Here is a 12769-nt window from a genome sequence, read left to right as displayed (position 1 = left end):
GTACAATACATTCCGTGAATATCTGTTCCGTATTCTGATATAAATGTGAAATTTGCAGGCATATATTCCTGTTAGTATTTTGAATGCACAGTCAGAAACATACTTCAACGTGTGTGTTTACATGGGAAGGTTTGTTCGTTATGTCTATTCTCGAAGGGTCACATAAGGTCACCTTCCCCTGATATAGTGTTTACATTTATTTTCTTTACGATTCCTAAGCCTTCAGAATTTTTTGGATCACAAAAGACGTCTGCAATGTCAATTTGCATCCAAAACGTTTACAGCTTACAGCCACATGTACCAAGAATTGTAAACTTGCCTCGTGACATCTCAATTTGGCTCAAGCCCCATACAAACACAACAACAAAAGACCCTGCTGTTCATGTCATAGGCGACTTCATATGACTATTACAAAGGTATGAGGGTGTTATCGAAGGCGATCCAGTGCTGAAACATTGCCGCCACGGTAATTCTTAATGGAGCTCACAACAACTCATTTTTTCAAAACTCCAAATTATTTCAATTTAAAATTTAACTCAACGGTTATGACCAAAGCAAGGCTACGTTAAAACTTTCAACACACTGTTTTCTAATTAGGTCTGTGAGTAAGTCGACCATCCGATAAACAGGACACTAAATTTAATTGAGTTCCTCATGATAAATCTTCATAGATTTAATTAAAATTATTTGTTTAATATTGGCATTGGTTCGTACAGCATGATTGCCAAACCTTTGACGTGAATTATCTACCTTTTACTTTCGAAAGCTGATCACTTTCTTTGCAAATATCTTCAATGTAATCTGAACGCACAGATTATGCGATTTGTAGATATGTAAATGTACTAATAATATTAATCCCGATGTCTGCGCCAAATAAGCAATGCTCCGATTGTACATTGGCTATATCTTAGTTTAGCAATAGCTGCAATGTCATAACACAATAACGTTGCCTTCCTTATTGTGTTCCCAGTAACTTTCATTGAATTACTCTTACCCACTAGTTGAAATCAATCAGGAAAGCTACCTTTAATTACATGCAGTTCCCAACCTCTACAAACTAATGAGACCTAGACTTTATTCGTTCTCTCATACTTAATTAGGAACTTTACTGACAAAATTCGTGTGTTATCAATTCAAAGAATATCACGTACGAGTCAGACGCCAAAGACCTCTGGAACATTGTGTAGGCGACAACCGCGCCACTCAAATACTAGTATGCAATAAAATAATATACAATTATTAGTGTGATGAAATGGGTTTCTGCTGTGTTTCGTCCAGTGGATTTTTTATTGTTCTTGACTCTAAGATCTAACAACTGGATGAACTGTGCACAATTTTTAAGCTACCAAAAACTGTCAAGCGCAAAAACTCGATCTGGTAAAAAGGGCACTGGACTCGTTTTTGGAAGATAGTGAATTTGAGACCAGTCCTGAGTAGTCGAACGGGAGTTCGAGACTTGAGCATGGTGTTGCGATCTTAAAGGGACATCATCGCTATCTTTTGACCCTTTTTTCACCAATATTGTTGCAAACGAGCAGTTGCTGATGTTGTTCGATTTATTGAAAGATGTCTAAAAATGGTCGGCCATAGACAACTTCCATCCAATTTTGCCGACACTGTGTAGAAAAACCTTGGGTCAGGGGTTAACAGCAGCCCACTTGAACTTGAATAATTAACAGAAAAACTGTTTGTTACAAAGAAGTAGTCTTCAAGAAAAATATATTAACTAGCGAACAAGTACACCGCATCACTTTGGGTATTATTTTTTCTCAATACCGTTTTTATCAATGTTAGTAATGGTCCTTTGAAAAAACAGTACTTTGAAACAATTCTACCAATTTTACAAAACTACATGACAAAATCTCTTGATAAAATATTTGATTACATGGAGTCTTTGATGCGTCATTATTTTGTGTACAGCACGTACTGAAATGCCCTTTTGATATGTACATGTTTCTCATACACTTGGGTCAGTTGCAGGTATAAATGAAAACGGAGTTTTCATTTCACGACAAAGGGTTGCGACTGTGTGAATTTTGCGGTAAAATTTGAAAATATCGCTATCTTTGGAGATTTATTGTACGAACAATGTCAGTCAATAAGGATTTGGCAACCGGAACGATCGAGTACAAAAAACCAACAGCCTATGGTAAGTTGTGTGCTCATCTCATCTCGCCAACAGAAAATGCGCCCTAAACGGCTGCACCGAGTCCGACGACCCTTACCACAGAAGCTCGCCACTGGAGTAATACTTTTCTCCTCTCTACCACTTACTCAAAATTTCCGACATGTATAGTCAACAACAAAAATTCCAATTAATCAAGATATTTTCCAGTCAACACAATGAGAAATTAGCTCCAATAATATGGACGCGCACACTTTTGAACTCTATGACATTTCCAATCTAACTCTGTGGACACGATATAGTGCTCCATTATTGCACACCAATTTATGACAACACACTAATAGGTAAATACTTTAGGATAACTTCAGTCAAGCATCTTCATTTATCTGGTGACATGTACAAGACTAAGTTTCTAATGTCCGGGTAATGAATTCGCCACCACAGTGATTCCAGGTGCACCAAAGAAATGTGAAGACACAAACGCAGAGTAGTAGAAGGAAGTAGAAGGGCTCCTATCTTCATGAAAGTCCCTTACTCCTGGCCTAGACTAGTAGCGCAGTACAGTCTAGCGGTTCTTCCGTCCAGTCTGCTAGTCCTCCATACGTACTTTATCATTCAAGCGTAGTAGTTTACACTGGTCCATCACTGCTGATCGGTTGGAAAAGCAGATTAATCTGTTCACGTGTAGGCTTTGGTGATCAAGGACCAATTTTGTCTTAGGTTAAAATCACGCAGACTCATCCTTGATTCGTGTTCAAATGGTCATCGACCATTTAAAAAAGTTCTTCAAATTTGTATCAACCGTGGCTTTGAAGGCAAACAAAAATATGTACGTAGGTCCATCATTTCTCCTCACTTTGTTAAGACTTTGGTGTACTCCTGATGACTTCAACAGTTGCACTTGCGCTTGGACTGAGTCTATTTCTTGGAATTCTATACATAATTGTGTTACAACTACTACTGGACTTTATAGACTTACTCATGGGCTACCGATGTTGGATTTCCTTGCGTTGAAGTAATTATGCAAAGAAATTTGGGATATTTTATTAGCAGAAAGGAGAGGGAGACTCAACAGTGGGGTCAACTTTTTCGCCTATCGGGAGACATTGTGTTTGTTGACCCTTCGCTTTATGCTGACTGTCCTACGAAATGGGGAAATGGCCGAGTAAATTTTGCAAAATTCATGCACAAATTACGTCCTCCTGTCACTCGAGTACGTACTGTTCATTTGCATCACAAAAACGCCTTTGAAGCTGAAATCGCTAAAATCATATATCTTGAAGTTCATTCAAGTTCAGACTTTGTTGGGGAAAAAGTGATCGAGCAGAACAGCCATGACTCTGACAAATGTGCCACAGCTTACCTAACATATGCATCTTATTTCTATTTAGAAACAATTGCATGGAAAGTAATAACAAGTATCGTGTACATACAGCAATACAAATAAATACACTAACACCAGTACTTTCATGTTAAAATACCCCTGTGTACAAATTTTTATTTTATTTATGTCATCAAAATCTTACACAATAAAATTATTTCAGTTTCAAAAGAATGTCATTTATATCTCGATGAAATATCCATAGAGAAAAATATAAATGCACAGCACGAGCACCCCAACGATGGAAGGCTTAGCCTCATCGTATGTCTTTCGTTTTCAGTGGGATACCTCTTGACGCTACATGTACACTAAATTTGGTTTCCAAGCCAATGCACGGAAATTTAAACGAGTTTGTCATATATTGGAGAATAAAGAGTTCTATCCGAAGTGCGTCGTTGTGACGGACATGCCGCATCTGTTGTTCTGGCCAGCTGTCCCACATTCTCGGCCTTGGTCGAAACTCGCTTACACATCACACTAGCCAGTTTTCATTTGCTAACTGGTTTTGGGTCATCTCTTTTATGGAATTCCTCTTCGGCTGAAAAGCAGAAGAGAGGGAACGCATTAGAAAGTCAGATATCTACTTCTTGACTCTAGAAATGGTAACAAATCATATAAAAAGCTTTCATTAGTTTTCGTGTTGTATGTTGTTCCTATTATACTGTTTTCATACGATTGACGTCCTTACTACTTTTGTTTACACTCCATCTTGTACATGTACAGATTTACAGTATTGTGTAATACAGGTATGAGATCATCTAACATATTTCTATGGCAGTAGTAAAGACTTTTCGGTATCATACCAAAAGTCTTTACTACTGATGGCAAAAAGACCAGTGATGATGTGAACCCAGTAGTCCCGTTGTAAACCTTTCTAGTACTGGATAAAAAAAATTCACGATCACATTATCATTCATTATTGGCAATTAGTCCTGTGGTCCGGTCACTGACGACATTAACGTATCCTTGCTTAAAACAGAAGAACAATAGGATGGTGGTTCAAAGACCTCAGAACAATTTAACTGTCACTGTTATGACCACAAAATTCTCCGGACATCATAGCAAAGTGCTGATTGAAAATCGGATATTGAAAAAGCTGGAATCGAATGACTTCAGAGAGTCCAGCAATCCATTATGTGGTAAAATGACTCCAGGATATTCATAATGTGCACGCAGTGAAATAACTGCCAGTTCATAAAAAATTTGCAATGAAGAGGCGATTCCTCAAGTGCTGCTATTATTGCATTCATTCAAGCCAGAAAAAGTGTTTGGGTTGAAAAGAGACAACATGACGACAGCCAGACGATAGTTACACCTGAGAGTGTTGGGAACTCAATTTAGATTTTATGATCTAGTTCCTGTATTGCAAACGGTTCAACCCAAACCACTGTATTCAATCTGATATGATGACAACTGTCTTACTGAAGTAACAATTAGAGTATGCAAACTATACTGACACCTCTCTTATAAGGATACATTTCTATTCAGGATATTTTCCAACGTGAAATTTGACATTCGAGTTTTATCACTAATTCATTTTAAATGTTTATTACTAAGGACAATTGTTGAATTTAGGTTGCATTGTCGTGATTGTATTGCTAAAGGCGAACTGAGGTTGCTGACTGTATTACAAACAATCGTAAAATGGAGCTTATCTATAACTGTGTTGACGAGCTCAGCTTTTCTAAGTGTACTTAATAAAAGCAAGGAATGACCACTAATCTTATAAGAGGAATTCACCATCAACAAAGAAACAAACGTGCTTACAACGTGAATTTTCAGGACAAAATGTGCTTTTTTCATACTATAGTATCTGACCGAGTAAGAATAGTCCGGTTGACGAGGTAGATTTTTTTTCAACAACATACCCTCCATGTAAAAAATTATCTATTGTGTCTTTAAGTTACAACTTAAAGGGGGATGTTTGACCTCAATGACCCACACATCGGTACACATTCGATATAAGCAAGACACTGGGACCACAAAAGACTGTCAAAATGGCTTGCAAAACTTCAATAATTGAAGTTCATTCGTGTGACGATCAAAACTTACCTTTCTTGATGTCGGCTTCAACTTCTGGATTCAGAATGACTTGCCTCTGCCGGACCTCCACCCGTCTAACTCCTGTCCCTACTTCAGCAGCAGTCTGCTTCAGTCGCTCCACGTTCTCATTGGATTTGGGCCTTGCTGGGTCAGCTGGGTCTGTTGAGGTTTTTTCGGCCATGTTTGTCGTTCCTCTTGTTGTTGTCCTCACAATGGCGGGAACCGCACACGGCTGACTCAGACTGAGAGCTGAAATAGAAAAGCACTGATCAGCTGAAGTTGTGCTCACATCAACGATCAAAGCGAACTGTCGATCGCTGTCTACGATTACGCACTCGCCAGCCACGGATGGGGATTTCCGGTGTGATCGGGAAAATTTAGTTCGTCACGCCCGACATTTGTCTCTACCCGAGTGTGCTATTCTTACGAAATCGCGTGAAAAGCCCCTTTTGGTGTGTGACGTGTCATTCAGAACAATCGAGAAGACTGTTCTACGGATTTCTACAGATATTGAAATTGCATGGAAAATTACCATTCGTTAACATCTTTGCCAATCATCTTCTCGACCAATCAAATCCATCCGGTATTAACGTCGATTCTACCTCTACACCGAGGGGGTCTCACCGACAACTGTACCATCCGAAAGTCATTTTGACCATAGCGAAAATCGCCGCTCTGGTCGATATACTCACTCCTTGTGGAATACATGCCTGTGGACATAAACATACGATATACATGAACAATGATAGACCTGATCACAACCAATTATTGGACAGTGCTCTGACGATAAAAATCGGTTGATTTTGTTGATAGCAATTATATGTATACTTTCGGACACATAAACTCACGCGTTTTCAAATGCACTCACAATATTCACTCACCGGGCAATATTTTGCACTATCGTGAAGTATATTTCAAAGTTACCATTCAGGAACTACTTCAGTGAACTTAGCCGAACCATATTAAGGAACCATAGCAACAAGATTCGGGTTTGGCTTCTACCATTCGATGCGAGGTATGTCAAAGACATCTGTAAGTATGGTTCAAATTTTACAAAACGACTTTATGGTTATTTATCTTAAGTTTAGCATTACTTATGCAGTTACATGCACTAAGTACTGGCCACGGAAATCAAAAACCCCTTTAGGAAAAATATTTTGGTCTTGCGGGGACATAGCTCGCTGAAATACTACACCCTCGTTACGGACCATCCCTGCAATTTGCTGTAATTGACTAAAACTATGGAAGGCGTTACCTGTGATGCGCATTATGATAACCGAGTTATGAGGCACTTCTTGCCTTTAAAACGGATAAAACATGCCTGGGGTAACTAACTTCCACGTTTTCGTTTTTGAAAATTTTGGTACAAGAAACTGTATTTGAAAAGTATCACAAAATGAGCCACGGCATTAGAACTCCTGGTTTGTATGACTAAGATAGTTTTACTGGCGTGTGACTAAATGACGGTCTCCTCGAATGCGTGTAGTATTTGTAAAATGGAAGCACTCATGTAAATTCTCTTTATTTCACTTAGGTGCACCATACTTCATTACTCGTCTTCCCGCCAAAGAGAATGTGCGATCGGGCAATACCATTGTATTGGAGGCAAGAGTTGGTGGCGATCCAGAATTTCGATCCAAGTGGTTTTGGAAGGGAGACTGCCCGGATTGGCAGATTAAGGACAATCTAGCATCACTGAATCGACGGGCCACCGTTGAACAACCACCTGGTAGAGTGAGACTGACTATTTCGGACTGCAAAGTCAACGACAATGGAGCATTTTCAGTACAAGTGGTAAACGCCTACAATCACCAATCACCAATATCATCTGAATGTGATGTCACAGTATTAAACTGGGGGTAGCAGGTCGACGAACAGACAGCTTGCAGGTAAGCTGAGTTCATGGCAGACTAAAGTTATTCACACGTCACATAATGGATTTGACGTTCCCTTTCATTATAACGGCCAGTTGCTGATTTAGATGTAGACCCATCAAACTGGAAAATGAAGGCTCGATGGTTTAGGCTGAATAACAACAATAACAAATAACGACAATCGGATTGGAACAAAATGAAAATGAAAGTTTCAGCTGTTTGTCAATACTTCGCCACCCAGGATAGGTATTCTCTTTCACCATAAAGAATTAAAATGATTATGCTGTATGTGTATGAAAAGGTGTGGGATTACAGAAGGGAATTATCTCAGACTAATCGGTATTTGAATCGCGATTCAGTAAAGTCTCGATCGGAGTCGAACTCGCTACATACGGCAACTAGTTACCTATTGAAGGTATCACTGTTTGACCGCTCGGCTAAATCCCCACCTTTATAAAGAGTGGTTCAGTAACCTTTGTATAGAGTTGTTACAGTTTTCTGACCGCGACCCATCCATACACTGCGCAGAGTTCATGAAGCACTCGCACATATATAAATCACTATATACAAACTCGATCAAAGCAATGAATGACTGCCATTCTTTATATCAAGTCGGAGGGACAAACACGTATTGAGTTTTATAATAATAAGCGTCGAACGTGAGAAATTAATTCTCAAAATTTATCAGTTGTAGAACAGCAAAGATGTGAGAGTCTGGGGGTCCGCCAAGTCTTTTCCTGGGTCTGTTCGGTTGTGCGGTAGCGTGCTGTTAAGCTATTCAAAGGTGCACTCATATCTGCATCCACTGGCAGAAGCGACCGATCAGGGACACTGAAACTTATGTGTACAGCACGATACACTTTTCTGCAGAAAATTTGAGGGTACGTCTTATTGTTTAGCTAATATACATGTACTTGTCTTGGGGTTCAGGCTATGATGGATTGCTGTAAAGATACCACATCGGAAAGTGTTAAAAGTATACTTTCGTTGGCACAAATACACCACTCTTTCGTTGACACTTTCGAGATCGATTTCACGAGGGATTTGTAAAATGTGTTCACCCTCTTCAAAATGAATTTGTCCTTATTAGAAAAAATATTAAATAGATCGTGGCAGAGAGGTTTTCAGCCCGCCATATACTATCTCGTGCACTTGATACTCTGATTAGTAAACCAGGCAATAACCGTGGAAAGTCAACTGAAACGTTCGAGATGTGGGACTTAGGTGATAGTGACAGTAAAGAACGGTCATTTATGTGACCATAGAGCTGCATAGAAGGCCTAAAATTCAGTCATTTCAGCCAGACTGTTTGGAATAAATTGTATGCTTCCTAACGATATGGTGTCACAACAACACAAGAAATTCCAAGGGGACTACCCGCACATTTTGGCGGGAAATCAATACTAGTTGTTGCGCCACACATTTTTAACTTGTGGGTGGAGCATGGACCCTCTGTACTGTAGATTTGCATTGCAAAATAGCTCAGCATTCGCAAAAACAACTTTGGAAAACCCCGTACCTGAAAATACCTTCGCATACTGTTGAAACACTTCACAGAAACTGAGTCAGTCTCCTAAAATAATTTTAACCCCGAATTGCATTCATTCTGTGCTCTCTTACAATTAAGTACATGACAAATATCTTGGAAATATTTCTTGCAAGTATTACCGCCATCGAATCCATGGGAGAATCATCCATGGAGAAATTTCTTACAGCACACAAGTTCAACGTGATGCTAGAGTAGTTGACACTGAACATTAAAGACAAATGTTTTTTTTTTCAAGATGAGGGAATATTGTCACAGTTAGGCCTAAATATGTGAAAGGTGGATTTTTTGTGCACTTTGTTTTTATTCAGGTTCTAACTTTCTGTAAACATATAATTTCAGCTGACTCCCATACAAAGTACACGGTACGAGTAGTGTAATTGACCTACAAACAGACGAATTTGCCATCAACGCAACGCTGGCATACACGTACAGACTGAGCACGAAGGAATTTCTGACAACCTTGGAGAGGAAAAGACAGGCCCAGACCTTTCAAGAACAAGTCTTCAATCAAGACTCCAACACATGATCGTGTTGAAGGATTTGTGAAAATTTATGGAACTTTTACTTCTTTAAATTGTTTTTTTTTATTTTTTCACTGTATTGCACCTATTCGTACCGTTATCTTATGAGAGAAACGTCTTAAGAAAATGTGATTTTTTAATGAAACTTGCCAGCAGTTGTAAAAGAATGATATAAATATGAAGCATTAAAATGTTTTAATAAATTCCAGCGTCGTTGATGATTTTACGGTCTTTCGTTATTGATGCCCGGCTCTGAAATTATTAACACTTAGGCCTATGCCATGTTATAGTTAAATACACGGAGCAGTGCAAAATCAGACTGCCATGCTCCAGTAGTGTTTTCCAATTTTGACCGAGACATCTTTCCGCAGAACGCAACCGGGGATACACTCAAAGAACACCTGGGTACTAATCAAGGTTAGCTCTTTCGAGGTCAATTTACGTAACATATAATCATCTATCGTTCCTGGCTAAGGGGAACAGGGTGGGGTTCATTCAGCGAACGTGAAGGTCGCACAGGCATACTAGTAAATTCTATGCAACAAAGAAATTGTCATTGTTGGAGTCTGCAAAAGCCGGTTTACTTTTCACATGCAAGTTGAATTTGGCCAGGGCGGGGAATAGGAACATATATTACAACGTGGTGAGCTGCCGGTGAAAACTGCTGATGCCGTATAGCCTTACCTTGGCAACATCATGGAGCTCATGAACAGTGCTAACGCCCGTCTTTTGTGTCTCGATACTTTGCCTGCCCATCCTGTCGTCGTCACCGACCAGAATGCATGCGAAGGGACCCTCCCCACCACCCTTGTGCCTCAGCGAAGGCATTTCGCCTTGCTGCCAGTAAAATTTGGGGGTTTTGGTCACTTCACTTGAATCACAGGGACTTTTGTCCGCCATGTTGTGAGTTTGTTCGGTATTTGTTTGCAGTACTATGAGGTCATCTCGTATGACCTGAATAGATAGTGGGGGACAGTCCTGGCAATGACTCACTCGGGGACTCACAACAATTTCTACCTGGAAAGCCCGGTCAAAAAATGCTACATGAATCACACTTTAATAAATTTGTCATTCCAATTTATCGATGAGTTAATCTTATGTACTGTAGGGATTACACAAAGTGCCTTTGCAGCAGTGACAACTCGTTTCTGAATCGGGTGACACTACTGTTTACTGGCTTCGTCCCAATCTGCTATGATGGGCTCACGAGGGATAATTAAGGTTTGTAGCGCTTTCTGGTCTGTAAGAGGCATATTTTCCCATATTAAGCATCGAACTCGTCACACTGGGTTATTTTGAAGGGACCGATTCTTCGCAGTAAGAAGACAGCTCGATAACAGCCTGGCGCGCACAGAGCTGAGTTCAGAAGTCATCCAAGGACACGTACTGAATATTCATGAGCATGATAAATATTCATGAGGAGTAAGTTATCGGACAGACATGATATTTTCAGTACTCTTTTCTCCTTTTTATTGTGAAAATACGAAATATTTGATCTCGAGGATATATCATCCAATAAATGAAGCTTAAGCTTTCTACAAAAATGACAACCTGAAGGTTATGCTCGTCTCTATACATCGAATATACATGTTATCAGTGGGTATGAAAAAGACAAAATGCAAAGTTCCTCTGAAAAGTCTGAGCTGTATTGTCTCTCCATTCGAGTGATGCGCCTCATTTAGGAACAGTCTTTGAGCATTGAATAAACCAGTGTCAAATCTCCCGTTGACATTCTGTCAGTAGCACGAGTCTTTCTGAGGTCCATGAAACCTGTGACCGGATCATAAGGCGGCTTGTGAGCTTTCACTCGGCCTGGTCTTTTCTCCTCGCTCGTTCGTTAGCTGTAAACATAATAGAGAGAAAGAAACAATCAGGGATGTGGCAAAACTTATTAACGCTTTGTTAATTTCATCGTCTGGTTTCTGTATGAGCGACGTGTTCTACACACATTGCTCTAACTTCATAGACTAGATAAATGCAGAGATAATCTAAATGACAACCAAGCTTGTATAAAAGTATTGATATTTAAAATTAACCGGAATCATCGATAGCGAGGGAAATGTCTTAAGGGTTATTACTTGTGCAGGAAATATGTGTGGACATGTTATCCGCTCATTCGACACTCGGAGAGAGGCCGGTGCGGACGTGTCGCTATAAATAGAAAACCGTTTGCCGAACTGTGTATCGCGGGAAGACTAATAGTGAATACTGAGAGTGAATGAGGTAAAATGTAAAATTTTGATTGAGGTTTTTCAATAAATTTTCTTTGATTTTCCTCGCGAAAGCAACTCTAAGATATGGTACTGGACACACTACATGCACGGCCTAGTAGGCGATAACTACATGTAAGCCTATTGTTCTTTGGACGAGTCAGGCGCGCTGTCTGCACCCAGTATGATAAGGACGGCGTTACACACATTTAACAGAATAATTGATTGTTACAGAAAATTCACGCAAATTGGACAATACATTTACAAAGAGTTCCACGATCCATAAGACAACGACCAGGGAAAGGCAGTTCCATCGAATATTAAATCTAGATTGTGAAATGGTCGTATAAATATACGATTTTGAGATATCGTGATCGCCATGCCCATCTAGCTTCGTTGTTCCAAGTCAAATTGGCTAGATTGTCTGTCCAACTTACCTTCACGAAGTTCTTTCTCGACTTCTGGGTTATTTATCTGTTGTTTAGCACGAACCTCAACTCGTCTCATTCCTGTACCCACTTCAGCAGCTGTCTCGCACAATTTTTCAGTGGTTGTGTTCATTTTCGTTTTGCTAGCTGCGTTGTTCCCACGACCCGCCATTTTGTCAATGTGTCTGTCGGATCGCTAGTGTGACGGAGTGACAACCGAGAACTCTTCGTACCGTGAAAATAAGTATGATGTCCAGTGGCCAACTTCCAATACCAAATCCGACAGCGACTTGTCCGTTTGCGATGTGTCCTGGAAGGCTGACAAACACGTAATGTCGAAATTTCCGAAATTTACAGTGGCGGAAAGTAGTGCCGTCGCTTATAGCTCTGAGGAGGGGAATTTCCACGTCATGCGTAAATACCCGTAACGGAACGAGACGACATTATGACTCATGGTCGGATCGAATGTTGTCGTCAATTTGGGTTTTTTCTCTGGATTTCCCCGAAGAGTAACACCGACAATTTCGGGAATTTACGTACCAATGTGGAATTTTTTGAGAGAACAATACATTTTAATGTAGGCCTGAGACAAAAGGCCTTCGATGTGTTGGCGTGACATGATAGGTTTGTGATAGGAG

The 12769-nt window shown here is 39.9% G+C and overlaps 1 protein-coding gene and 1 long non-coding RNA gene across 4 annotated transcripts; one reads left to right on the top strand and one right to left on the bottom strand.

The window, feature by feature from the left end:
- Positions 1-3593: 3593 nt before the first annotated feature.
- LOC139118705 (uncharacterized) lies at positions 3594-12735 on the bottom strand. Of its 2 annotated transcripts, XM_070682128.1 has the most exons (5): positions 12141-12735; positions 10178-11334; positions 6082-6259; positions 5559-5798; positions 3594-4044 (listed from the first exon to the last, which is right to left on the bottom strand). In XM_070682128.1, exons 3-5 carry the CDS (start codon positions 6092-6094, stop codon positions 3995-3997), a joined length of 303 nt encoding a protein of 100 aa, XP_070538229.1. In that variant the 5' UTR covers positions 6095-6259; positions 10178-11334; positions 12141-12735; the 3' UTR covers positions 3594-3994. The 2 variants fall into 2 exon arrangements, 1 of the variants encoding a protein (XP_070538229.1); XR_011548789.1 differs by lacking the exons at positions 3594-4044; positions 5559-5798; positions 6082-6259 and adding an exon at positions 8353-8367.
- LOC139118710 (uncharacterized) lies at positions 6256-9696 on the top strand. Of its 2 annotated transcripts, none has more exons than XR_011548793.1 (3): positions 6256-6581; positions 7084-7438; positions 9312-9696. It is a non-coding gene; the product is annotated as an uncharacterized lncRNA (long non-coding RNA). The 2 variants fall into 2 exon arrangements; XR_011548792.1 differs by lacking the exon at positions 6256-6581 and adding an exon at positions 6871-6970.
- Positions 12736-12769: the final 34 nt, after the last annotated feature.

Source organism: Ptychodera flava, chromosome 19 (assembly GCF_041260155.1).
Source record: "Ptychodera flava strain L36383 chromosome 19, AS_Pfla_20210202, whole genome shotgun sequence".
NCBI classification, from domain to species: domain Eukaryota; kingdom Metazoa; phylum Hemichordata; class Enteropneusta; family Ptychoderidae; genus Ptychodera; species Ptychodera flava.
Note: the sequence above shows the minus strand (reverse complement) of the source record. Positions and strands in the feature narration are given on the sequence as shown.